Here is a 27904-nt window from a genome sequence, read left to right on the forward strand (position 1 = left end):
ATGGTATGAATTTTTTCAATGGAAATTAAGCCTCTTTTTTTTGTAATCGAAAGGAATTGTAAATAGTGTTTTAACTGAATAGTTTTAAAGCGAAATAAATAGTAAATAGGATTACATAGTTAGCTTTCTTATCAATAAAGTTTTCATTAAAAATTCCTGAGGACTCAGCCTCGTTCCCAGTCGTCCTCGGCGATTTCGGATGTGACGTCACCTGTCAAGCTTGTCTGGAAAATTCGCGGTCGGTTCCAAGACTCTTCTGGTAACTCGGATAGCGTGAACTGGCCTGGGTACAAGGCTTCTGAGGACTGTGATGGCCCGAGAGAACATATCTATCACCATAAAACAGTTTTTTCCAGAAAAAGTTCATTATTATATAATGAAAGCAACTTGTACCAAACTTTTCTAGAAAGAAGAAAACAACTAAGACATCAGAGGAGTAGTGGACTTTTTCATCTTGCATAAGGTCTTTGGCGTCCATTGAGAATGCTAAAAGAGAGACCATGAAACGCAAAAGGTTTTCAATAAAAATCATCAAAATTGTCAATTTTGAAAACACGAACAGCGTCCTAGCCGATTTCTTCTTTAAGGGACTCAGTTTAGCGAAGTTCACCGCGCAAACAACAACAGCCTTCAAAATGTTACACAAAGCGAAAGAAATAAGTAGTGGATAATAGAATGTGGTTTGTTCACCAAAGGTGCCCAAAATACACAATGCCAGATATCTAAACGACGCTGCCAGAAGAAAGAAGCACAGTGACCAAAACTGGGGAAGGCTTTTCAGTTGTAGGACAACTGCCTCATAACCAGGAAAAGCGGAGATCTTTGGTAGAATTATAATGGCAATGGTAAGGTGAAGACATACGCTGAGCAAATAGCACAGTTGCAGTTCCGCTGAATATTTGAAGGCAGCATTTATGTCACACTTGTAAGTGGGGACCTTATGTTTAAAGCACGTGGCCGCGCGAACTAGGTACAAACACATCCCAATCAATTGCCAGCACAGAAACAGGCTGTAAACCACGGCCAACATTCTTCTCCACAGAATGCTTCGTGTCTCTCTCTTTCCATTAAATGTTAGGTTGGGTTCTTTTAAGAGTGGAACCGAGGGATCCGTGATAGGTTCTGTCGCCATAACAACTAAATCTGGAAATTAGTGAGAAAAACAGACTAAGAATAATTCTCTAATCACTAAGCGTAGCCTGTGCACAGAAACCCCCTCCTATACGATCCCCTCCGGGAAAAAAAATGTCGGGGAGAGAGATTTTTTTAGGGGAGGGAACACAGGCTAATTAAGTAATGTAACACATGTTTTTAACTTGTGTAAGATCATCTTCAGGTATAAGAGCACGTCATGTTCTGAAATAATGACACACACTGCTTATATGATCAAACATTACAAGAACGTCATCATTGAACAAAGTGAAAGTTAGTTTTCTATCATATCATCGTCATCAATTGATAAGTCCTCGTTGCATTAGACAACATATTAAGATGGTAGCAACTTCCGAGTTTTACTAAACTTTCTAAACTTTTAAATATTATCATTACTTTCTTAAGTTTGTGTTTTTGGGAACTTTATGGTAGAGAGGCTATTAATAGCTCTAATCAAGAGAGAATGATCATTCTCTCTTGCTCTAATGTTTTTTTTATAATTACCAAACAGTTTTGGACAAACTTAAAGCCTTCTTGATTTTGATTCACGGGGTAGTTGCCTCCGCGCTTTCATGACTGATATTTAGAGAAACAAACTGTTTTTAAGATGTCGTCATGCACCCACTCTGTACCCCGACACCGCACAGTTTGGCCAGTTGAAAACCCGTAACCACCGGTGTACTCAAAACTTCAAGCCGGACATACAAGTCCGCGTTTGTTAATCTTTCCGTCAGATCAGTATAAAACTCAAAGTGAGTGTTGATTGAAAATCACAGTTACTTATTTTCGGCAACTCAAGCAGGTTTCACATACTCCTTCTTTGAAAGACATATGTGACTGTTGTGCAGGATATTGATATTCATTCAAGACAAGAAGCTCTTATAAATGTGAGCTAGATTAAGATCGCAAAGTTAGTAACAATTTGGTTATAGAATAACGCTGTGCGGTATATACGCCGCGTTCAGACCAGGATTCGAGGTACAGGAGGTCTTCGCAACTCGCCATATAACTGGGAACTGGATTTGCAAGCAAACCAACCCTCGACATTTTGTTGCGTTTGTATTATAAGGTCAGTCTATGATTTGCTCGCAATGCAGTGTTATTTAAGTGATCACGCTGATGATCTGTTAGTAATTAGTATTTCACCAGAAGGATTGCAACAATCGCTGGATGTAAATCATAAACACGCTCTAGCCTGCGTAGCAGGCGCTTGGAAGTAGTGGGTACAAGAAAAAAACTGACGCGCGAGAAGGAGACTCGCGAGGGGAGACACCCGCGCGTGTCTCCCTCGCGCGCGCCCGTTCTCTCTTTTACCTACTACTTCCAAGCGCCTGCTACGCAGGCTAAACACGCTCAAGAATGGAAGCTCAAAGTATAAATGCACCAAAAAATCTAATATCATCATATTTAGCGGACCTTAGCGGTAATAGACAAAACAAAAACAAAACAAATTTCAAATGCGCAAATAAAATTATAGAAATTGGTAAAAACAAACATACCTAGAAATAGAAATGACATCATCTGGTCGTTACGCCTACGCAAGGGAAATTCTTAGTAAAACGGCTACCAAAATCGTCTTCACAATTTAACAATTACTCTCGAACATTGATTCTTCAGCGGTCGAGACAAGGAATAAACTTTTCGATGCCCTTGTTAAACCTGTACTACTTTACGGTTGTGAAATATGGGGACCAGAACTATTATCTTTTAAGACACATTTTGATAAAAGTATAATTGAGCAAGTTAAACAAACATTAAATGTCCCATGGTACACAGAAAACAAAGCCTGTAGAGCAGAACCTGGCCGATACCCTCTATCTATAGACATAAAGGCTTCCCTTTTACTAGCAAAGATTAGAACAAAAATCAGACAGCCCTCTCTTAAATGAAGCGTTTTTTTACGCAAGAAATCACTGTCAGTTTTATAGTTTATTAAATAGTGACGAAACAATCTGACAAATGCACTACAAAAACGAGGTAATAAAAAATCAGCAATGTGTTAAGAACACTCGTTCTAGCATTAAACAACAGTTGCAGAAAAAAGTTTTCTCAAGATTGATTTAAAGCTCAAAACGACTTTTCGGATAGCCGTAGACAAAAGCATACAAACAAGGAAATTAAAAAAGATTATCGCATAGAAGAATACCTAAAGATAGTTAGAAATCCAGCTCATAGAATCCGAGTATGACTAAAACTGCAATTGAGAGTTCATACTTAACGTATACAAACAGGGAAATATGAAGATAAAGGAAGCCTAAAGGAGCTTCTATATCAGTGGGGGGAAAGGCTTTGTTTAGTTTGCAAAAGAAACTGTATAGAAGACGAGAAACACTTCTTAACTGATTGTACTGAATACGATAGTCTTAGACGGAAACTTTGTTTTCATATCTTCTGAAAATGAAGCAAACTTCATCAATTTAACAGATAATGATAGAACGTTATATTTAATCAGATTAGACAATGACAATACTTCACAAGTTATAGCCAAATATGCCCATCTAATGTTTCAAAAACGAAAACAGATCCTCAGTCAAAAATCTAATTGATTAGTTAATTAAATTATAGGATAATTATTATCGAAATAGTATATGCCGTATAATTTTGTTGTTTCCGTTCATATTTTATATAATTTGTTGTAGTCATGAAAACCTTTTGTAACTAGACCAATGCCTTCCTTTGGAGAGTAAGGAAAAATAAAGATATACTATACTTGCCGTTATTGAGGTAAAAAGTTAGTCTTTTAGTTGGAACTGAACACGGGGTGAGTGGTAAGACACAGTACAATAACAGTCAAATCCCGCTTTGTGGACACCCGCTTAATACAGACACCTCATTATCACGGACAGTTTGCTTTGTCCCTGGGGAAAGAAAACCCCTTAACATTTTCTCTAAATTCTACTCGCTTAATACGGACATTTTCTATAGTCCCCTTTACGCCAGCTTAGTGTCCATATTAATGGGGTTTGACCATTAAATGACGCCCGTGAGAGAGGAATCTTATTTACTTGCCATATTTTTCATGCGCCGGAAAAATTATCTTCAATTAATTAAAACCGTGTCTTATACTTAAAGATTGTTATAAAATTATTGTGCATGTTCAGTGTTATGTACTAACCTCTTGTTAAGCTTGCAAACCCTGTACATAGCTTGTAAATGGTCAAAGTTCTGTGTCTCCACTTTTTTCACACGGGTATAATTTATATCTGTTTGTCAGTACCGAAAATAAAACTGACAAAAAAATTCTTCTTTCAGTTTCTATGCTTCAATACTTACCAGTCCACGTTTAAGCGAACCTTTTAATAGCTGACTACTGAAAGAACCTCGTGATATTGACCACTCCAGAAAATTCCATTACATACCATAATTCTCTTTGTTTGTCACCTCAAATTTTGCATAAGCATCGTTTTCAGTTTCTCTTGGGGCTATTTTAACTCCCAAGAGAAACTGAAGACAATGCTTATGCAAAATTTTGAAGCGACAAACAAAGAGTATTATGATATGTTACGGTATTTCTGGAGTGGTCAATTCGCCATACTGACATGTTAGCGCCAATTAAAGCAGGTTATGAACTCATCATCTGTTCATCGTCCTTTTTCATTTTTCCCCATTTCCGAAAGTTTAAACATGTTTTGAGGCGTAAGTAGTATTGCGCATATCAGGAGCCCATCAAATTTGATGGGCTCCTGTGCATATATAGATCACCACGCTCATTGCTCTTATTCAAAACGTTAAATTGGCTTCCTGTCTATCAAGACGCGTACGTCAGCAGATGCACATTGATTCTCAAGAGAACACTGACTCAGCAAAACTCCTGAATACCTGAAATCTTTGCTTCAACTGAATTCTGATGTCCACTCCAGAAACACACGTTTCAGCAAACTAAACCACTCTACTGAAGAGGGGCGAACGTTCTCGGTTAGATCAATTAAAGACTGGAATAACTTAGAGAAAGCGCTCAAAAACTCTAAGGACAAAAAAAGTTTCAAATAGACACTAATAAACACTCCTTTAGAAAGGCAGAAAGAAACTAACATTTTCGGCACGCCATTTTAGATGGTTTATTACTAGATAAACTATGATCATGATCGCTTTACTAATTTACTTTTTAGAATAACATAAATAGTATTGTATGAATTATAAAGAGAGATATATAATCAATACTGAGTTATTTCTATTTCATTTTTGCATTTAAAAATTATTTTTAGTGTAGGTCATCGTTCATTTTTATATCTTAGGTTTTATTTTATAGGGGGCTACAGGGTGATCAGTTTCACTACTATCACGTGCTTCCCTCTTAAAATAAAGTCTGTTGATTGATTGTTGGCAGTGAAAGTGAAAGAGGTGATTTATGCTCATTCTGGAATTTGAGTGGGAAAATTGTTGCTACGTTTCATAGTAAAACTTCCAACGTTCACAGTGAAAGCCGTTTTTTTTTCTTCACGCTGGGTTCAAAATATCAAGCGCTCAGACACTTACTATACGAGATAGTAATCCGTCAGAAAGAAGCAGCCAAAGAAAACATCAAAATTGCCGAAAATGAGCGCCCGCGACAAGTAGTGCAAGCCAAGGCTGAGAAAGAGGAAGCTGTAACACAAGCAAAGATAACTGTTCAAAGAGCGGAGTCTGAGGCGAGATTGAGGCCCCGTCCACTTGTATCCGGAGATTTTTGTATCCGCAAATTTTTTTATGCGGATACAACAATATCTGCGTCCACACGTAGCGTATACGAATTGTATACGACCGTCCACACGTATCCGATTCGTATCCGGACATCTCAAAGGATTAGTCAACAGAGCATGCGCATTAAAAAAAAAAGACTGGTTCTGATACTGTGACGTCAGCGTATACAAAAATATACGGATACCAGCGTCCACACGTATCCGGATACACAGCGTATACAGAAATTTCCACTCTGGAGAGCGTATACAGAAATCTCCGGATACACCGAGCGTATCAGCGGACACGTGTGGACGCTACGTGTATCCGCATAAAAAAATTTGCGGATACAAAAATCTCTGGATACGTGTGGACGGGGCCTGATTCTATCCAAAGCACAGGCCGAGGCTGATAGTATCAAAGCAGCTTTCGATGCAGAGGCTCAAGCTTTCTTAAAGCTGAAAACAGACAGCTTTAGCAACAGCGTGGATGGGTTGCTGTCGTGCCTTGGTGTTCGTCTAATCGCTGAGATCAACAATACGGTTAATTTAGCGATTGATGCACCAGCTAAGACAAAGTATAAATACACGTAGGTATTTCTACGCAGTGAAAGAATCCAAATTTGTTAATTAACCCGCACCAGCAATGTTTTCTGTTGAGCCTTAAATATCTTTAAAAGCAAGCTCTTCCCATTTTGCAGTTTATATAGTTTTTAACTGTCAAAACTGCAGTTCTCTGTGTGAGACTATAACAATCATTCCTTGTAAATAAGGCAATAAAGTAAAGTGAAGGGTTTTTTTTGTCTGAAAGTGACTCTTGCATCCGTGGATTAGCAACCTCGTCCCCAGTGCGCTTTTCCCTGGCTTTTCCCGTCCCACCTGCAAAGCCTCTAGATCTAGATCAGGTCTGCATAATTATTCATAATATACGAAAGCCTATTCCAATAACCATTACATGAAATTATGGTCATGTTGTCGCGAGGTTGCGCTTACATGAATAAACTAAGGACTAGATTAATGAGAATATGAATTTGATTGATGATAATCAAATGTTGCTATATTGCCTATTGGAGTCTCTCTTTCCATTATTTTTATGCGGACAAACAATAACTTTATTATAACATAAACCGAAGTACTGTACAAGCCTCTGTCTAACTTTATTTTGGTAATAGACCATTTCCGAGTTTCAAAACTCTGACTTTTAAAACGAGGCTGCGTGCAAAACCTTACTTATGAATTTGAATTTTTATTTGTACGAGAATAAAAAAAAACATTTTCATATAAAAATAAAAATAAATAATATTTAATATTTATATCGCCCAAATTAACATACAGGAGGATATGATCAAATGCGCTTTACATATTAAAATTGAATCAAAATTACTATGTTACCTATTTAAAATTCTGAATTTACAATAAAATGCAAAGATGTATACTATATGAAACACTCAAAAGAAATTATAAATTAAACGCTTCTCTAAAATAGCGAGTTTTAAGCAATGACTCAGAGAGGTGTTAAAATTTTGTAATGATTGCGGGAGTGTTCCAGATCTTGGCGGATGCATCATTGGAAAAGGCTCGATCGCCAAGCGTTTTTTTTCTATCGTCGTGAACGGTCTTCCAACTGCCTTGGATACTGGTGCTCGAGCGGAGGTTGTATGTCGAAGTCTTCTTGATGGCGACCATGCTTTTTAGATAATTAGGGGCGTGTCTATGAATGCACTTGAAACAGAGCAAAGTAATCTTGAAATTGATTCTAAACTTAGTCGGCAGCCAGTGAAGACGTATAAATGACGATGTGACGTGTTCATGTCTTGGCAAAGAGCACACCAATCGGACTGTCGCGTTTTGCACCCGTTGGAGCTAGCTTGCTAAGGTTCGTAGCGGCAACACCATACAATAGGCTATTGCAATAGTCTATTCTCGACATCACTATTGCCTGAACAATCGAATTTCTATCTTCAAAGCTAAGAAATCTTTTAATGCGCCCATTATTGTGCAGATAGTAGAGTCCCGATTTACAGGTCTTGTTGATGGAGGTTTTCATGCTCAGATGGTTGTCGAACCATGTCCCTAGGCTCCGAACGTTTGCATACTGCAGACACTTTATCAACGGTTTTGCACTTAGCCTCGCTTTGAAACAGAGGCTTGGGGCAACTTCTTTGAAATGGCCCATCCATCAGTTCTCTAAACTAAATTCGTGAGGACTGTGATGGCCAGAGAGAACATATCTATCGTCATAAAACAGTTTTTGCCAGAAAAAATTCATTATTTTAAAATGAAAGCCGCTTGTACCAAACTTTTCTAGAAAGAAGAAAACAACTAAGACATCAGAGGAGTAGTAGACTTGTCCTTCTTGCATGAGGTCTTTGGCGTTCATGGAGAATGCTAAAAGAGAGACCATGAAACGCAAAAGGTTTTCAATAAAAATCATCAAAATTGCCAATTTTGAAAACACGAACAGCGTCCTAGCCGATTTCTTCTTTAACGTGTTGAGCTGGGTGAAATTTAATATGCAAACAGCTACTGCTCTTAAAACGTTATACAAGGAGTAAGAAATAAGTAGTGGATAATAGAATGTGGTTTGTTCACCAAAGGTGCCCAAAATACACAATGCCAGATATCTAAACGACGCTGCCAGAAGAAAGAAGCACAGTGACCAAAACTGGGGAAGGCTTTTCAGTTGTAGGACAACTGCCTCATAACCAGGAAAAGCGGAGATCTTTGGAAGCATTATAATGGCAATGGTAAGGTGAAGACATACGCTGAGCAAATAGCACAGTTGTAGTTCCGCTGAATATTTGAAGCCAGCATTTATATCACACTTGTAGGTGGGGACCTTATGTTTAAAGCACGTGGCCGCGCGAACTAGGTACAAACACATCCCAATCAATTGCCAGAACAAAAACAGGCTGTAAACCACGGCCAACATTCTTCTCCACGGGGGGTTTCGTGCCTTTTTCTTTCCTTTAAATGTTAGGTTGGGTTCTTCCATAGACTCTTTTAAGAGTGGAACTGAAAGATCCGTGGCAGGCTCTGTCACCATAGCAACTGAATCTGAAAAGGCGTGCGTAAAACAGACAAGGAATAATTTATAGTTTAATTTTTTAACACATATTTAAGCTTGTCTAGGCAGTAGGTTACGTTACTTATAAAAGAACGTCACTATACGTTAAATTCGGTCAGTTCCTGTCATTTCATTGCCATCAAGGGAGGCCACTAATTTAATTCTAATTCGGGCAACTTTCCGCTGGACAAGGGTAATGCGGACTCCGCGAACGAGATTGTGCACCCTCATTGCCTTTTAAGACGGTGGTAACTATCAGGGGCACCGTTCTTCAACTGTCCCTTATTTTCCCCCTGTTCCTTCTTTGTTTCTCTACTTTGTTTTAATTTATTACTATTATTTTTTGGTTTACCGTAAACTGCCGCTCATTACCCCCAACTTATAAGCCTTTCCAGTTAAATGTCAATCTACCTGTAAACGACAAACCCCTTACGATGATGTATAAGCCCAGGGCTTATAAGCACGGCAGTTTACAGCATATTTCCGGTTATAAGCCCCCCTCGGATATAAGTCCCTCGGTTAATAAGCCCTCCTAAAACCCCTTACGAAGATGTATAAGCCCAGGGCTTATAAGCGGCAGTTTACAGCATATTTCCGGTTTTTAGCCCCCGTCGGATATAAGTCCCTCCGTTAATAAGCCCTCCTAAAACCCCTTACGAAGATGTATAAGCCCAGGGGTTATAAGCGGCAGTTTAAGGTATCTAAAGCCCCTTTAACACCAAAGCTTAAACATGTTTAAAAGCTTTTTAGTTAAACATGGTTTAAAATTGTCTCCTTCATATAATTATAAGCTGCTTACTGACTTGAATGGATTGCGAATTAAGTCCCGGCGCAAATTACAAAACATATTGAATTTGAATCCTCTGTAAAAACCCGTATTCCAGTTTTCCATGACTATTTTTCAATTTTTAAAACCTGGTTTAGTTAAACATGTTTAGTTGGTGTGAATGGGGCATAAGATATTTTTTCAGGTACGCACGCTCGTTATGGCGCACAGGTAGCTTCGCCCTGACTATCGACTTTTACTAGTATCAGTTTGACATAACATAACATAACATAAAACTTTATTTATACTCGAATTTTAGAGTAGCTAACAAGCTAATATCTTCGAGCTGACACAGTTTAAATCTCATCAGTTATACTTTCGCAGGTTTGTGTTTTTCGCGAACTTTCAGAATGGTAGAGTTGCTATTATTAATAGCTTCAGGTAACCCTTTTGTAACTAATTGTTTTGAAGGAGCTTCAAGTCGTCTTGTTTTGAATTTGGTAGTTCCTCCTCAAAACTCTCTAAGTACGTTTCTTCGTTAATCTCGTTATTTGCCTGCTTAGTAAGTTCATCAGGGCACAAGTATTCATAATGCCGAAAGAGTTTTTTTTTTAATGTTATATCCATGGGCAGATCGCCGTATCACTAATTCTCATAATAATATCATTCACCAAGAAAAACTCTATCAAAGACTATTACAAAATCATTCTGCTTGTTTACTCTATTGCACTAACCTCTTATTAAGATTGCAAACATGTAGATGGCTAGTGCAAGGTCACAGCTTTGTCTTCTTGTTTTTCCAAAAGTATCTGTTTTTTCTACCTAATAAAACTGACAAAAATGCTTCCCTCAGGTTCTATGTTTCAGTTTTTCAGTGTGTCTGCAACGGGATAAATATACGGTGAATTATCATGAGCACCAGCGCCTTTTGAATTAATCAGTCCACGTTTAGCGAGTATTTAGCTGATATTTGAGTTTCGACAAGCTATCATGTTAGCGGCACTGACTATGAAAACAGGTGATCAAGTTATCAGCTGTTCTTCTTCCTATTTAATTTTCCCTTTCAAACAGCCAAATACAGATAACATATTTTCCCATACACATAAAGTATTTCCCCATACACATACGGTAAAATATTTCCCCTTCATGGTTCGCACATGCACTGAGGTGGAAGTTGCTGTGGCATATATAGATAATTCGTCACCTGTTGGCGGTAAAGGTGAAACAAATCGTTTCCAATAAAATGACACAATAACAGAAACAAGGAAAATATTCCTTTAAGAAACAGCACGACAATTAGAAAGAACAGTTATCAATGAGCTTGGCACGAACAAGTTCCTTTTACTCGAAACTTTTCCAATATATATATATATAGTAAAAACCCGCGTGTAAGAACCTAAATTTTAGCAAGTCTGACAAAATCGTATTTTGGTTATTAGCAATTTATATAGACTAGGTAGGTTCTTATTCCCTTCTTCCGGCTTTCCTTCCTTCTTTTCACCAGTTACTGTGTTTCGTTTGCAAAGGACAATTCCTTTTAAGGTAAAGAAGGCTGCTGAGTCCATTCCAGGGTTTCCCCCATCTCTCGGCACCCCTGGAGTACTCCGGAACCTGTGTCTTTAAGACTCTCGGTCTGTTCCGGAAGACAAAAAGAGATGAATTGGTGACTTCGTTCTAGATTATAATGGTAAAAATAGGAATCCTGTACCAAACAATAAACAACAAAAATGTTCGCATTATTATTATCAGGGGAGCGTAGTTTCGCACCTAACCTTGATTCAGAATAATTGCGGATTATGGCAAAAAATTGTCCCTGTTCCAGGGTAAAACTGAAGAAAGATGTGGTTACATCTCGTTCCAGTGAAAAAGTGTGATTTTAATTCCCTGTTTCAGGGTGAGAGAGGCAAAAAGCGTGCCCTGCTGAGGGGTACATACCGGTATAGTCCATTATTATTTTATGGTGCGTATATCATAGACGTTATCATTACTTAAATGTAAATGGCCTTTATTGTAAATGGACCGATACCTCCATATCGGGAGTAAGGCACAATAAAGATACTGTTACTGTTATATGGGAGTACCCCTTCCCCCGCCAAACCAGTATCTTTCTCGGATTTACTACTGAGCCTGCGTGGCAGGTTCCAAATGGAAAGGGAAGGGCATTTCGAGCACAAATTCCCTTTCTCTTCCCTTTCGAACGTTAAGCTATCACATACTAAGCAAACAACACAACTAATCTTTTAAACCTTGGCCTTATCAGTACTTTCGGAAGTTTGTGTTTTTCTGAACTTAATGGTAGATGTTTACTAAAAGCTGCAGGTGCCCTTTTTAGTAATTAACAGTTTTGAACAAACTTGAAGCCACTTGAGCCTCTCTATGGGTGCAGGCGGAAGTCGTTTCCGTTGCGGGTGGCCATCAAATCTTCAGTTTTTTTAACGAAATCGTCGCACATCAAGAGTTGTTTCGCCTGATAGCGTTACTAGAGAGCTCGAGAAACCACGAAGACCACGACGGAAACGAGAAATAATAATAAAAAAAACCAATAACTGGGGTTTGAGATGGAACTGAAGGCGGGCCGCGTGCTGAGATAAACGGCGCCCACGAGAAAAGAGGCCCTTACTGGCTTGCCATATGTTCCATGCTGCTGAAAAAATATCTACAATTGCTTTAACTCGTGGTGAGTTCTTCAAGGCACAGGTGTCCGTACGAAAAGAAAGGCTTAAATTTGAGATCGATGAAGATCAGGCTTGACACCAGTTCACATAACAATACTGCAATCATCAGAAAAACCATGTCCTATACTAAGATATTTACCATATGCAATTAATATTATTGATTCCGGCTCGTCCATTAGCCTGTGTACAGACCCCCCCTCCCCTCAGGAAAAATCGGAGACATCAGCTTAACCATCCTCTGTTGCGCACATGCCTTACTTTCATAACGTCTTTACACGCGACATTTAGTGGGTCCGGCAGTAACTAGTTAAAAGTACTAAGGCGTTTTCCCTTACTCTGACTACCAGAACTCGCAATAAAAGTCTCATTGTTGACGGCCATTTACAGCTGCATGTTTTAGCCTTGTCAGAACTCATTTACGGTTAGGCTTACTATTCCACCCGTCAAGTAAAAGGTCCCAAATATTAAACTTGAAAAGCCCTTCCAACTCAGTCTAGTGGCTCCAGATCTTACAAGGAGGTGCATAAAAGATATAATTTCGCATTCCTCACTCAATCCCAGAGTAATAAATGCTTTGTTCCAAATGGCATTGTTCTAAACACCGCCACTCCACTCTTATAAATTCCTTATTCGACAAATAGTTTGATTAAGCGGTTTTTAAGTGCATGTGTAATGTAGAACTGATAGTGGAACCCGGTTAATATGGACACCGAGGGGACATGCCAGTGTGTCCGTATTAAAGGGGCTCTCAGAAAAATCGTCACGGACACATGAATTATTAGAGACCTTTAGATTCGTGAGCGACAGTAGGAGGACGAGATTTAACTTAACGTTTTTTTTCGTATTCTCAAAAAATAGACACCCCGGAAAGCTTCGTTTTTTATTAGAAACGATAGCACTGATATCTATATTAAAGGACGTTAAGCCCTCTCTCGTGCGCAAAATGATAAAACTTCTAGCATTTGATAACTCGTTGCCGTCATTACGACATTCTTGCTAAAACTCGTAGTAGAATGACGACGGCTTCCAAGTTTTCCCACCAAAATGACGCTGCCTCACGCGCGCGCACTACTTAGTACTGAGGAAATCTCATCTTAGTCGTACTCGTCTTAGAATCTAAAGCTCTCTATTGATATTAAGACTAAAACAGACAAAAAGGAGGAACGTTAGGACCAAACACTGTAGAATAAAGCCAAGGAAGCCAAACTTGTGTAATAAGAGGAAGAAAACTCTGTTTAAGGGCGTCACTGCAATACAAGGTTCGGGGGGGGGGGGGGGGGGTACTTCCTTATAAGAGGCTAATGGGGATGTGCCGCCGGATGGGGTCGCATTTTCACGACTGGATTGACTATAATGGGGTAGCATTTTCAATAGAGTTACTAGAATGGGGTCGCACATTTTCTAATTTTTGGGGTAAGACAGTTCTCCATATTTACGGTTAGGAAACGTACCAGAATGTTTGTACTGTAGGTGAAAAGTAAAGTGTTCTTCATTCAATTTAAGGTAGATACATAAATAGAAAGTGACTAAGGCGGAATCTCGAAAATTACACATTTGCCCAAAAGTGAATAAGATGGGGTCTATAATTGGCCACAGAACAGCCTATAATGGGGTAGGGGCTCTGAGAGGCCAGCAGCACATACCAGGAACTCCTGCACATACCAAGCAAAAATTAAAAAGAGTAACCCCCCCGGACAAGGGTCAAACACAGGAAGAACAGGGAGTCGCATTTGATAGATAAAGCCATGACTCTTGAACCTCCTGGCCTAAACCGCCGTGACGAATTATTGTAATCCATATCCTTAGTATTTTTCCTTTCCAGTTTTTGTGTTGTACGTCATTTCCGCCTCTCTCTTTTAAACGATTTTTATTGCGACATTCTTCATCTATATAATATTGTGATTCCTACGTAAGTTCAGTAACATCTGTAAACCTAAAGATGGCTGGTATGGCCAGCCGAAATATTGTTATGAAAACACAAAACACGTTGTTCTGAATCAGCTTTGCAGTAGTCTTTGGACTTCTCATTTTTGATTCTTTATACTTTGGCTGATTAGATCTCTTTTCTAGAGATCCAACGTTTACAACTAGCAGGATCCTCGTGTCACTCTTTTTTGAAATCTGTCATTTACTGTACAATTTCTACAATTAGCTCATGATTGTGAAAATGAAAATAGGCAGTGCGCAGATAACTAGTTTCCGTAACGCGGGGTTGACGAGATATGAGAGTTTTTGACTCGGGACACGGAGAAAAGCTCGCTGCCCGTATTAACCGGGTCCGTATAAAGTGGGTTAATTTTATAGAAAACGTATGAGCTTTTAGTCGGGACAAACAAAACTGTCCGTTAGTTATATACGTAATACGGGTGTCCGTAGAGCGGGGATCCACTGTACCATAAACCAGGGGCACCCAACGACAATTTTTGGAAAATATCTGTTCGGAAAACGACTTGAGATCTAGAATTTTCGGAACATTTGTTGTAAAATTTCTTGCTTGCCTGCCTCTCCTAGGATGTTCGAACATCTAAAAACTGGTATAATTGCCCATTTTTAAGCGATTTTTACCCTAAAAAGGTCACCTAGAATTTTCGGAAGCCTTTTTTCTGGCTGAAATTTTCGAAATGGTAACTTTTGAACCCCTTTAATTTTCGGATCACTAGACTTTCAGCTAGGAAATCCGAACAGATGAAAAATTTTTAGGGGATAAAAATATGCCCATATCTACCGTTTAAATACTAAAATACGTTCAACAGTGCTATGTTTAAGAGGTTTTGAACTATGTTCTCGTTGGGTGCCCCTCATAAACTGCCGCTTTTAAGTCCGGGGCTTCTAAATCTTAGTAGTGGTTTTAGGAGGGCTTACAAAATAAATGGAGGGGCTTATTATATCCGAGGGGGCTTATAACCGGAATATAAAAGGTGCTTCAAAACAGGCTATAGTAGTGCTGATCAAAATACGTTTTACATTGATTGGTTTTTAATTAAACTTTAAAACGTCATAATAAATCAAATTCATTTTAATACATTTTGAGGGATACTTATATCCGGGGGAGGGGGGAGTCTTATAATTGGATGTATTTCAGTTGGTTACAGGTTGCTGGAACTGGGGGGCCTATAAGTGGGGGAGCTACGTAATGAAGTTTTGAGAGAATTCAAACATTTTGCTAGAAACAGTCTTGGCGAGAACCACGGTTTTTGCCAGAAAAAAACGAATGCGGGAAAGTGACTTGCTAGGCCTGGCCTTGCTCTTTTACAATTTGTTACAACTTTTGTACTGATTTAGTGTTTGCTTCGTTTTAAACAAAGCAACTACTCTAAATTATATAGACAAATTCCAAGTATAGTAACAGAATCGCAGTGTTTTGATCCATCATAAGTTACTAGCTTGACTCGCCCAAGGTCTCATGTGTCCGACTGTCATCCCTCTGCAAAAAACCCACGTCTCGCGCGTGACCTAATTGACCTAATTTCCGTTCTGGGATCATGTCTTAACTTCTAAAATTATGTATCAGCCCAAAAACTGAACCAAGCAAGGAAAAGATAGCAATAGTCAAGGTTATTTGAATCTTGAAAAGACGAAATCCGTAGCCACGTCTCCTACTTTGTTGAAGAAACAATTCTAGATCAAGTCGGGAATGGAAAGTTTCGCCCGGCAAGAAATCTAGTCTGTCATTCAAGTCTTGCACAAGGGTTGATTCGTGCCAGGTCACGTAACTCGCAGAAAGAAACGGGAAGAAAAACTTGTAGAGCACAACTAGGGTACCGCAAATCTGAGCCATGTACTCGTAGACAAAGTGAAGCTGTCGCGCAGCCTCCAACCACTCAAAAATGTTCGCTAATAAAACTACAACATAGAATAACATATGGATGAGAAACCAAATACGTATCGTATTGACCCGTTCTGCTATTTGCTGTCGCATTTCTTGGTGTATGACCAATGTATCAGTGATGGTCCCAGTGCATGTAGATATCCGTCTGTACCCTTTATCGATGTCATTTGCCATGACAAGGCATAAGGAGAAGAAAACACAGCAAACAGCAACGGACGAATACATGCCCCAGTATATGGAAGACGCCAAGGTATAGAAAACTGCATTGCATGCTAGTGGGTGTCGGCAATCCTCCAAAATAGTTGCTTTTATGTTGACCAAATCAAAAATGACCTGATAGTAGGCATCGCCAAAGAGAATCCATGATACTAGGAAAAACCCAGTGAAGAGAGCTACATTGATAGCGCGGTTTTGGCGTCCGCGTAAATCCCTCATCCACTCTTGCGATTGGTATCTAAAGTAATAAAGAGCAAGGACGTACGACACGAAACCACTTATCCACAGCGATGAAAGAAGCATCTTTGATCCTATGTGATAGTTTCGATGGTCTTGGGTCAGCGTGAAATACAAATGTGCTCCTACTCCGAATAGCAGGAGAAACACAGGGACAAACGTAAGCGGCCATATCGACTTCCTCTTCACTGGCAGCCAGAAACCCAGAAAAGCTATCGCTAAAAAACAAGTCAGAGGCCATTGAGAATCAAAGATAAATTTCATCTTCGAACAAATTGTGCTCAGTGCGCAGTAGAACCAACTTGATCTATGCTCTGTAGAACCAAAAGCGATGTTCTGTAGAGGAAGGTCCGTGATGGACTCTCCAGATTCCTTTGGCGCAGGCCATTGTGTTGGATGGCTCATTTCTCCACTGGCTATATTTGGGTCCAGATGGTCTGTTCCCTCATTTATTGGTGGGTTTTGTTGAACCACAAAAGGTAGCAAAGGACCTGTCTCTGATTCCCCCATGTTTTGAATCTGTTTTTCTGAGAACTCCTGGTGTAAATCTAGGCAGTTCTTCTGCGAAGACGTTCACTGTGTACATAATAGTACATAATAGTGGGCAAGACCGCATGACGTTTTTCGTATCGCAGGCTCAACCTGGTCTCGGTCGTTGTTATCTGATGGCAGTTACCCCTGCTAATGAAACTAGACACCTAATTGAACTCTGTGAATTGTTTCAATATACTAAATTGATCAAGGAACCTACACGCGTCACTTCAAGTACTAAATCACTTATCGACTTATTTCTTACCAATGAGCCGGTCAAATTTGCTACAGCAGGTGTATCTCCTCTTGAATGCAGCGATCATAGTTTGATCTATGTCTCTCGTAAATTAACATGCCCTAGGTCGATCCCGCGAATCATTGAATCGAGACAATATAAAAATTTTGTGCCTGATGACTTTGTGAATGACATGGCGCTGGTTCCGTGGGACACAATTGAGCAGATTGACAACCCTACTGGCGCATGGGAGGTGTGGAAACAATCATTTCTATAGCAGTAGCCAACGTTCATGCACCTGTTAAGAAAAGGAGAGTTAGAAACTCTAATGCTCCCTTGCTCACCCCTGAGATCAAACGATTGATGTGGGAAAGAGACAGAATTAAGCGCATTGCAATTGTCACCAGTGATCAGTTGAAAAGGGCAGAGTACAGGAGACTTAGGAATCGTGTTAACCATTCTATTAAGGCCTCCAAAAAGAATTACTTTCATTCGTTCTTCGAGGATAACGTTGGGAAAGCTAAAGCGACTTACACATATTTTTAATTTAGTTATTTCTAAGGGAATCATTCCCAAAGACTGGAAGAGTGCTAGAGTAACTCCAATTTTCAAAGCTGATTTCCAGTCGTCGCTTCTCTCACTCTCAGAAAAAAAAATCGCCATGGTAGCCTAGTTAATTCGCCTTTCGATGAGTCTAGTTATTAATGTTTAAATTTTTCCTTGACTGGAGTAGGAGCAGTTTGTTTAATTTCCTCAATAAACGTTATTAATTGGAGTGGCGAAGTCGCGAGGGGCAGTCAGACTGCCCCTGGGTCTCCGAGGATGCCGCTCGGGTGATGATCATGAAAAGGGGGCGGATTAGAGGGCTGGTCTTTTATGACCATATATGGTAGGAACAAAAAGGCCTGGGTTCTTACTAGATGGAAACAAGCTTCTAATCCATTTCACATCGTTTGCACCGCGAAAATGGCATGTATTTTGTTATTTTAACCGATTTATATCGTTTTATAGTTGAAATGACATATTTCGTTTTACTTCTTTCGTATTTTTAGACAACTTATACGGATAAAGGAGAGAAGGTAAGATAGATCAAGGAATGCAAATAAGCCACGTTTTCAGTTCCACCGACACAGCGTGCTTACGTTTTCGTGACAAAAACTTATGAAATTCCCCTCTTTACTTGAGGTCGTCAAATGTACTAATGTGAATGGGACAAGTTTTTTGTTGTTGGTAATTGAAATAATCAGCTCGATGTTTGGCTGAAAGCGGGAAATTCGTGGTCAGTAATTTTTATGGGCCAAATATTTAAACGTAGTTTAGCCAGTATTTATCAAAACCACGTTCTAAGTCATTTTCAATTGCCGAACGATTTTATCTAAACATCATTTATTGTGAACAGTTTTATGAAAGTATATAGAGAAGACTAGAGAAGATATCAAAGAAGAGATCTGAAGGTTCAAACATTCGTTAAACCGGGGCTTAAGTTAGACTTCGTTTAAATATTTGGCCCTTTGAGACCCTATGAGTTTGAAGTGAGCAACTAGTAGCTAGTACTATTCAGGTACATTTATGAAAATTAAAGCTTACATAACCTCACATTGATGTAATTCTTGAAATTTTGTGATTGAGTACCGTTTAATATAAAGGTTACTAGCAGTAAGAATGTGAATGCATGATAAGATTTTAGTCACCAATCTGTGATGTTCCTGGATGCATGAACTGCCATTGACATTCCTGGGGCTGAGGGAGGGGGATTAATTTATTGCATGATGGTGTTCTACTGAACCAGACCATGCCCACTTATGATCAGATGTATTTTTCTGTTTGCAGGTAGATGGGCGTATAACCAGGGGGGGTTTACAAGCAGGGAGAAGGGGGAGGGGGGGGCATTGTGTCCTGCCACAAAAATCTTAAGTTTTTATGCCAGTTCGCCTATCAGAAGTAGTTCATGCACTGCATGATCAAGTTCATGATCACCACATAAGCTCTAAATGAACATATTTTTGTCTTTTTTCTAGCCTGAGGCTGGCTCTTTTATTGCTTTTGATCACATCACATTCTGGGTAGGAAATGCAAAGCAGGTTAGTATAGATATCTTAATCTTATTAATTAAGCATATCTCCAAACCTCTCTGACATTGAACATGTGACTTTTTCATAAAGATGCTTTTTACTACCAACAATCTTTATTCTCAATTGTTGGTTAAAGCTTGTGCTTGAAAAGGACATATCAAACATGATAATTCACTTGGTTCAATACTTGGTTCAAGGCAAACAAACTCTCCTTAAACCTAAAGAAAACAAACTTTATGTTATTTAAGCCTAGACAGAAAAGGTATCATTTTCCAATGCAAGTATGCATAAACGAACAGAGAATCGAACAGGTTAAGGAAACGGTCTTCCTCGGTGTAGTCCTTGATGAACATCTGTCTTGGAAACCACACATTTCTCAAGTAGCTCGTAAAATCTCAAAATCAATAGGTGTCATTAATAGAGCAAGATTTTTTCTACCTAAACCGTGTCTAAAAACTCTTTATTATTGTTTAGTTTATCCTTATCTTCATTATTGTATTATCGTCTGGGGATCTACGTACAAAACCAATCTTCACCGTCTTGTCTCTTTGCAAAAGCGAGTTATCAGAATTATTTCTAAATCAACTTTCGATTCTCATTCAGACCCTATTTTCAAAGAATTAGAGCTACTAAAACTTTCCGATATTAGACAGCTAGAATTAGGTAAACTTATGTTTTCTCTTAACCATTCTCTTTTGCCTTCAAAGTTCAACAATTATTTTTCTTTAAACAAACAAGTCCATAGCTATGCCACTAGACACGCGAACGATTTTCACCTTCCTTCTTGTAGAACAAACCTTCGTAAATTTTCTGTCAGTTTCCAAGGACCTACTTATTATAACACTATAGAAAATGATATTAAAGAATCTAATTCTCTCCACTTATTCAAAACGAAATTGAAAAAAAAATTATATATGAATTATTAGTTATAAATCTTGTAGTAAATATAGTTATATTTCTTCCATGTCTGATATTATTTTTATACTTATTGTTACTTGTACCATACCTTATATTTTGTCAACTCAGTCTATGTAATTAGTTAATTTATTCTTACCTTCATTGTATTTTGCTTTCGATCCTGGCCTTACCGTTACTGTTAACTTTATATTTACTCTGAGGGAGCCCAATGTCTATAAGCCTCATGGTTTCTGTTTGGGCTTCCTCGCCACTTTCATTTGCTTTTGTGTAACTGTCTTGTTTTATCGTTATTTGTATTTTGTGGTAAATCAAATAAAGTTAAAGTTAAAGTTAAAGTTAAAGTTAAAGATTATTTGATATTATATTGTGAAGTGAAAGTATGGATGGTAGGGTGGTGGCAAAACACTTAGCAATTAGCCATGACAAAATCAGCAATATTTCCCTCACAAATTCCAAATTTAAGCAATGTTGTCTGACAATCTTCCATTGTCAATGTTTAAAGTAGCTATGTACAAGCCAGGTATTTTTCTTTATATATATACTATTTCACCATTGGTCAATGTGAGATAATTATTATGAGTGGGAAAGCAGACCGGAGGGGGCGCTACTCTGGATTTCAAGTGATAGGGATGATCAAAGCATTTTTTTGGGACTGTTGAAATTTTTGATTCTGTAATATTTTTTTGGGTGGCTTGATTTAATGAGGAATTTTTTGGGGTATTCAAAACAATCTCAAGATTCGTGGTATGCCTGCGTTTCCAGGCACAAACATGTGGTTCTTATTGTTTATATTTAATGTTATTTTTCCTGTTATATCCATTGATGCTGTCTGAAACTTTTTAAGGCTCGCAAATTCTGCTTGGCAGTTTCTGGGGTTAATTTTTGGTCCAGGGATTTTTATGGATTTTATTGGAAGTCCTAGGGATATTTTTGGGTTTTGATTTTTGCTGCCATTCAATCATCCCTGTCACTTGAATCCCGAGTAGCCTGCTGGGAAACCAGAGTGCTCATTAAATAAAATATTGCCCACCCCCACTTTCACTTCAACTATGTAATTTTTTTTGATCATCAGGATTCTTGATTTTCCGGGCTAGTTACTCTAAGGTTCCTAGTTGTAGCTGTTGACCACTAGCTGTCACTTAATTATGCACAGACGTGTCACTGATGTGATTGATGCATTTTCTAAACAAAACACCAACAGGCAGCCTCATATTACTGTACTAAAATGGGATTTGAACCGTTTGGATACAAAGGGCTTGAGACAGGCTCCAGACAGGTGGTATCACATGCTGTCAAACAGGGAAAGGTAAGAATCGTTAAAACTCGCTTCCATCATGTATATGCAGGCAGTTTCTCATTATTATGACCTGAACCTATGTGCCATTTATTTCATCACAGTTGTCATTTACCCTTGTTTGAATTAATTTGTTGCCATCATCACTGACTATATAGTCAGCATCATTTTGATGTCTGTCATCATCATCATTGATTTAAAGTTAACCATCCTCTCTTTTTTAAATTTATATAAATTACTGTCAATAAGTCATCAATATATAATAATTATTTTGTTGAAGGATTAAGGAGTGAATTATAATTAGTTTCTGTTTAAATTTTTTTAAGCATCTGGTGATCAAATGAACTAGTTTTCTGAGTATCAGACACACATGCGTATATAAATGCTCTGTCTTGATTCTTTCTAGACGGCAGGCTTGATGGTGTTTTTATTATAGTTATTATTACTACTGGATTGTCATATTGATCAAAATGAACATTTGTCAATGTATTACAAGTCTGATTTCAAGTATTATTATTTTTGCAGATAATTTTTGTTTTCCAGTCTCCACTCAACCCATCAGGAGAGATATCAGAGGGTAAGAACAAATAATAATTATTATAAACAATTATTGGATGAGGTTTTTGTGATATCCAGAATAATCAAGGTCGAGGTAAGTGTTATCAGCCAAGCCAAAGGCCGAGCCTGATAACACTTACTGAGACCTTGATTATTTAGGCTATCACAAAAACCGAATCTAATAATATTGTTTTTGAAGAAAGTAACAACAAACACACCATTGCAAGGAATCTGAAGTGATATTGTTATTGGAAATCATGCATTGTGCATGCAACCTACAGATTTATAATAGTCAGTTATCTGCTAGCAGGTAACTAATTAATCTTGTAGGTTGCGCTGATTTCCAAAATTAGCTGTAGGCTCTTAGCCAATGAGAAGACAGATAGTGAGTACAATGCATAATCATATGATTATAATTATTTTCTTATGAAAATATTTGATTGTCAGTTATATGTCGGTAGTTACAATGTGGTATGCGGACATTATCTTTATTGTCTTTGTGCCTTTTGCATTGTACTCATATTTTCAGCTATGGGAAAACATCTCATGGTCCATGGTGATGGTGTAAAAGATATTGCCTTTGAAGTTGAGGACTGCATTGGTCTTTACAAGGTGCAGTATCTTATTTCTTGTATATAAATCTGTTTTTCTATGCATGTGTTTTTCATGAGTGTCAATAAATTTGTTTAATAATTATATAATGATCTGGGGCCCGTTTCTTGAAAGGTCCAGAAACTTTTTTGGTCCGGATGCAAATTTTGAAATCAAAACCTGTTGAATAGTAGCACAGTTCCTAGCCCACAAACCAGCCAATTTTGCTTCTTTAACTGATAGTTTCATTTTATCATTTTCAAAATTATTGAGACTTTGATCTTGAATGCAAGCACGACAGGCAAAAAGCAGCTTTTTGGGCCTGAAAAGTTATCATGGGTTTCGAGAAATGGACCCCTGGCCCCTGGAAAGTAGACATTTGAGATATCTAAACATTTCTAATGTTACGGTTATATATGTCTTGACAGCCAAACCTTTCCAATTTTATGATGAAATCCAAATGTTTCCAAGTTAACAATGACTTTAAAATTTTTGGAATCATTGAGAATTCCTAGGAATTCCCATAAATTCTCATTGGTGTGTGTCTGCAATTCCCAATATTTCCCATGAAATCCAGAGACAGTTTCCTTTAAACTTGGAATTATTGGGAATTGCTAGGAATTCCCAAAAATTCCCACTGCTGTTTTCACCCATTCCCAAGTATTCCCAGAAATTCCAAGGTTTTTTATCTTTGCTCATTTGTACGCCTTGGAATAAACTGGAATTCCTAGGAATTCCCAGAACTCTGGAAATTCATTTCGCAAGGGGTGCATGTCATTCAAGGTAGCATTAATTTGGTGTAGACAGGTGCAATTGGGTTTAGCGGGGTGGGGTTTGGGGTTTGGGCATCAGAAGCTTTATAAGGAAACTCTTTAATGAAATTTAGGTAAATTAGCTTTCCATTGGGCAATGTAATAGAAGTTGTGACCAAGTTTTACTTCGTGGGCACAGAATTATTGGTTATGGTGTGATCACTCAAATTGAAACTTTGGAACTGTACACAGATACCTGATGGTTTTCTACTTATTTCTCTTTTTAGGCTGCCCTTAAGAGGGGTGCTGTGTCAGTTAAAGAGCCATGGGATGAGACAGATGAAGGGGGCACAGTGACTTTTGCTACCGTCCAGACAGTAAGTACTAAAAATAATGCCCATTCTCTTGCTTTGTTAGTGTTAATTATTTTAACATTGATGAATTAAGTGGAAAAAAATGGAACCTTTGTGGTATCTAACTTTTCAACTTGCTTTTTTCAGCACTTCAAGTCAACAGATCAAATGCAATCCACATATCATAAATGAATAAATAAATAAATAAATTTTTTTTTAAATTCGCTATTTCTGAGTACTCCTGAGGTTGTTGACAATTAAGAAGTATATTAATTTATATTTTAATTTGGGCTATTTTTCCTCTTTACCCTTCTGTAATAAAGTTGACTTAATATGTTTTTTTGTTTATCTGTAGTATGGTGATACAACACACACTTTCGTTGAGCGAAAGGGTTATGATGGTGTCTTTTTACCAGGCTTCAAACTACCAATGACCAAAGAACGCCATCTTGCTAAACTGTAAGTTCAGTGGGGCTTAAGTTAACCCCCCGATTCATGACTGATGTAATCATGTTAATAAAGCCCATACAACTCAACCATTGCGTGTTCAGCTGGGGCATAAAAATGCAACAACATATAACAATATTCATATCTGAATGCACCACATAATTTGTTATAAATCATGGGGATAGCTGAGAATGCAAGTTAAATATTTCTTATGAGGGAGCTAGACAAGTCTTTGAATTGATCGTCTTTAAAATTATTTTTAAATATTTCTGAAACACATGTATTGTATTAAATAATAATTTTATAAAATTTAATTTTTCTCCTAGCCCTGCCTTCCATGTTTGATTCAAATGTGTGATGATAGATAAGGGCTATATTTTTTTCTTTCTTCTACTAGGCAACTGTACAACTGTTTAAAAAGTTGCACAGATAACTTTGCTGTCGTTCTTCAGTTTCTTCAGATGAAATTTTTTTATTTTATTTTTAAATTTTGCTCTTAACAGGCCAGCAGGAAAACTTGCTTTTATTGATCATGTGGTTGGAAACCAACCTGATGATCAGATGGTGTCAATCGCTGAGTGGTGAGTAAAAATCTGCCAGCCAAACACAAACTGGCAGAGCATTTTTGATTGTTTAATTTGCTTTGCACGAATTATACCAGTGAAAAATTCAGCTACTGCATGGTAAATAAGTGAATGAATCTTAGCCTGGGTGAGCAAGAGCTCTCAATTTTTTCCTGCATGTGAAATCATTAAGTCACATGGTCTTTGAGTTTGATTGCAAAGAGTAGAAAGTGGGGTTAATTTGGGTGGGCATTTTACTGTAAAGACTGAAAGAAGAAAGCATTTCTTTCCTGCTCTCCTCCCTGTCTCCTTTGACACGTCCACCACATAACCCAAGTAACTTACAGTGATCACAAAGAAGAAAGCCTATTCCAGGCAATAAAGGTTTGACATACCTTCCTGAGTTTTCAAAAAATGCCAAGCTTCTGTCAAGCTTGGGCCTGAGCAACATTAATTTTTCCCCAGTGATTAATTTTTATTTTGCCCACTGCAAAAGAACTAATGTTTTTACAAGAAATCCTTTTAATATTATGTAAGTGTGAATTATGAGAGGGTAAAACTAATTGCTAGTAACCTAAATCCCAACCTTGCTGTGGCTCCTCCCCAAATTACAAAGGAGAGAACCAACTTGAGAAGAGCCATGAGTTTTTTAATTGGACTAGTTTCCCTGGTTTCTTTAAGGTAAAACTAAACTGGCATTTATGACTTTGCCTCCTTATATGCCAGTGCCTTAAAATTTATTACATTTTGATATCTGCTTTAAATTAAAGGTATGAAAGAAACCTGCAGTTTCACAGGTTTTGGTCTGTGGATGACAAGCAGGTACTTTTTCAAAGAGCTAAACTCTTTAATTTTGAAAGTACAGTAGTCTATTCTTCACCTACTCCCCTTCCTGCTAACCCCCCTCCATCCCATAGCTGCACCCATGATCAAGTCCGTGACCTCTTTTTCCAGCATTGAACTTTTGGAAGGTTAATAAGATTATTCCATGTATATAACTTTCAGAATCAAAGAGTTTCAAATAAATTTTAGAAGTACATGTAAGAAGCAGTAATAATCTTCCCACTCCATCATTTTGTCTGAGATGCCAAAATTGGGAGTGTAAATCACCCCTGAACAGTTGCATGAAACTGCTGAAAATTATGAGACAGAAGAATGTTTTTTAATTATCATATAACAAGCAGGGGACAAGAATTAGAAAAAAAAACAGGATTGTTTAGTAATGTTTTACAATATGTACCAAATCATTTATTCTATTTAAGTTTATAAACATTTATGTGACCGTGGTGAAGGGGGAGGGAATGGCATGTACGAGACATTTCTGCAGGGGTTGTGAGCTCACTATTTGCAAGTATTTAATATTCCCATTACCCTCTGTTATAATATAATATTCTAGATTCACACAGAATACAGTGCTCTAAGGTCAATTGTGGTAACAAACTGGGAGGAAACAATCAAGATGCCAATAAATGAACCAGCTCCTGGCAAAAGGAAAAGCCAAATACAGGTAAGATTACAAGGGTGTTTCATGCTCATGCATGTACTCATTAGTTTATTGATTGTTCGCTTGTTTTTTTTTTTTATTATTAGTTTTAAATTGTGTGTTTTGTCTAATAATATTGCCTTCTTGCATAAGGCTACATAACACTGGCCGTTCACTACAGTACCGGTGCAGCGACCAACACTGTCTAAGCTTGGATAAGATGATTAAAAACCCATCCTAACGTTTCAAAACAGTTTTATGCTGCTGAATATTTGCACACTTAACCCCAATTTAAAGAATCCAGGGTAATATTATTATTGATTTGCACTTTTGGATGTATTTCAGGAGTATGTAGACTACTATGGAAGTGCAGGAGTGCAGCATATTGCCCTCAATACATCTGATATCATCAGTTCTGTAAGTCACTAGAATCTGAACCCAAAAGCCCAGCTCTGAGCCAGTCATGTAAATCCTAATTCTTGACACATCTGATGTTACCGAGTTCTGATTTCTCTGACGTACTACCTTCAAATTCTTTCAAATAAGGTCGGAAAATACAACTTTTTTGTCATAATTTGTATAGGTAATAGCATCATTTGTAGTGATATTTGGCATAAATACCACGAGTGATATTTTAAAATTGTTATACGTAATTTCACGAGCCGTTAGGCGAGTGAAATTTGAGACAATTTTGAAATATCACGAGTGGTATTCATGCCAAATATCAAGTACAAATCATGCTATTATATGTTTACACTAGTACCCGTAAAAGGTTTGTAATTTTCACATGCAGGTATTTCAAATTAAGCTGAAATACCACTGCTCTAAGCCAATCAAATTGCAGAAATTTTTCATGTAGTAGTATACGCAGAAAGAGAATTTGATCCAGGAAGTGAAGGTGTTGGGGGAGGGGGAGGGTCTCGGGGAAAGTTCACGCTGAAAAGTTTGAAAGCAAGGTGCATATACCTGATATATATTTGTGAAGAAGTTATCGGGAAAAATGTCAACTGGTCGATAAAAAGTGTGCAGCCGTACAAATATTGTTTACAGACAGATAGACGTCAACTCTCAGCAAATCGGTTCGACTTCACTTTCTAACTATAAACTTCGAAATTCCCTTGCATTGGTTATTAAAAAAAAGCCTACCTTCGAAAGAGGATAACTTCTTGTCACTCATGATCAACGCGCTGTGTTTCACTTCGTTCCGCTATATGGCTGCTACCTGCAGTGCATGTAGAGAATAGAAACGTTTAAGAGCTTAAAATTGTAACATTAACTCCGCTTTTAAGATTAAGCTAAAATTGACAAGGTCAAGCGTTTATGTACCAGCGGGAGATGAGATGCCCGGGCACTGAAGCAAGATGACCATAACTTTTTACCGTTTATACTTCACGCTTAATACTTCGCTTAATACTTTGGCCGATTACCTCAGGCTTGTACAAAAGAGTTACGTTTTTCTTTTCCGAATAATTCTCGAAAATAGATGCTTAACTCCTGACTTGACTTTCGA

At 38.0% G+C, this 27904-nt stretch overlaps 4 protein-coding genes across 6 annotated transcripts in view; 1 reads left to right on the forward strand and 3 right to left on the reverse strand.

Annotated features, from left to right (window-relative positions):
• The window catches only part of LOC140951723 (4-hydroxyphenylpyruvate dioxygenase-like), a 122653-nt gene that overhangs the window by 90180 nt on the left and 4569 nt on the right, over positions 1-27904 (forward strand). Inside the window, exons 1-12 of one of the 2 annotated variants that reach the window (XM_073401041.1) lie at positions 18308-18332; positions 18416-18442; positions 19382-19444; positions 21555-21659; positions 22173-22224; positions 22735-22817; positions 23836-23925; positions 24257-24360; positions 24852-24929; positions 25682-25733; positions 26308-26418; positions 26740-26811. In XM_073401041.1, coding sequence (XP_073257142.1) covers positions 18330-18332; positions 18416-18442; positions 19382-19444; positions 21555-21659; positions 22173-22224; positions 22735-22817; positions 23836-23925; positions 24257-24360; positions 24852-24929; positions 25682-25733; positions 26308-26418; positions 26740-26811 — 840 coding nt within the window. In that variant the 5' untranslated portion in view covers positions 18308-18329. Of the gene's footprint in view, positions 1-18307; positions 18333-18414; positions 18443-19381; positions 19445-21554; positions 21660-22172; positions 22225-22734; positions 22818-23835; positions 23926-24256; positions 24361-24851; positions 24930-25681; positions 25734-26307; positions 26419-26739; positions 26812-27904 lie in introns of those variants that run through there. The other variant, XM_073401042.1, reaches the window with a different exon arrangement.
• Positions 174-27599, reverse strand: LOC140951726 (uncharacterized). 2 transcript variants are annotated; one of them, XM_073401046.1, is made up of 2 exons: positions 27541-27599; positions 174-1143 (listed from the first exon to the last, which is right to left on the reverse strand). In XM_073401046.1, the coding sequence occupies exons 1-2, from the start codon at positions 27569-27571 to the stop codon at positions 215-217; spliced, it is 960 nt and encodes a 319-aa protein (XP_073257147.1). In that variant the 5' UTR covers positions 27572-27599; the 3' UTR covers positions 174-214. The 2 variants fall into 2 exon arrangements, with proteins under 2 accessions (XP_073257147.1, XP_073257148.1); XM_073401047.1 differs by lacking the exon at positions 27541-27599 and adding an exon at positions 4268-4362.
• Positions 7987-8888, reverse strand: LOC140952263 (uncharacterized). The gene has a single exon (XM_073401695.1). It carries the CDS (start codon positions 8851-8853, stop codon positions 7987-7989), a length of 867 nt encoding a protein of 288 aa, XP_073257796.1. The 5' UTR covers positions 8854-8888.
• Positions 15773-17180, reverse strand: LOC140951906 (uncharacterized). The gene has a single exon (XM_073401280.1). It carries the CDS (start codon positions 17105-17107, stop codon positions 15803-15805), a length of 1305 nt encoding a protein of 434 aa, XP_073257381.1. The 5' UTR covers positions 17108-17180; the 3' UTR covers positions 15773-15802.

This window comes from Porites lutea, chromosome 11 (genome assembly GCF_958299795.1).
Source record: "Porites lutea chromosome 11, jaPorLute2.1, whole genome shotgun sequence".
Taxonomy (NCBI): Eukaryota; Metazoa; Cnidaria; class Anthozoa; order Scleractinia; family Poritidae; genus Porites; species Porites lutea.

What these genes read in the sequence shown, in the direction of transcription:
- LOC140951906 (XM_073401280.1), bottom strand. Translation starts at nt 17,107, where the DNA reads ATGGGGGAATCAGAGACAGGTCCTTTGCTACCTTTTGTGGTTCAACAA.
- LOC140951726 (XM_073401046.1), bottom strand. Translation starts at nt 27,571, where the DNA reads ATGAGTGACAAGAAGTTATCCTCTTTCGAAG. An exon ending in GAAGTTATCCTCTTTCGAAG is followed by an intron (nt 1,144 to 27,540) that starts GTAGGCTTTTTT and finishes ACTAATTTCCAG; the next exon opens with ATTTAGTTGTTATGGCGACA.
- LOC140952263 (XM_073401695.1), bottom strand. Translation starts at nt 8,853, where the DNA reads ATGGTGACAGAGCCTGCCACGGATCTTTCAGTTCCACTCTTAAAAGAG.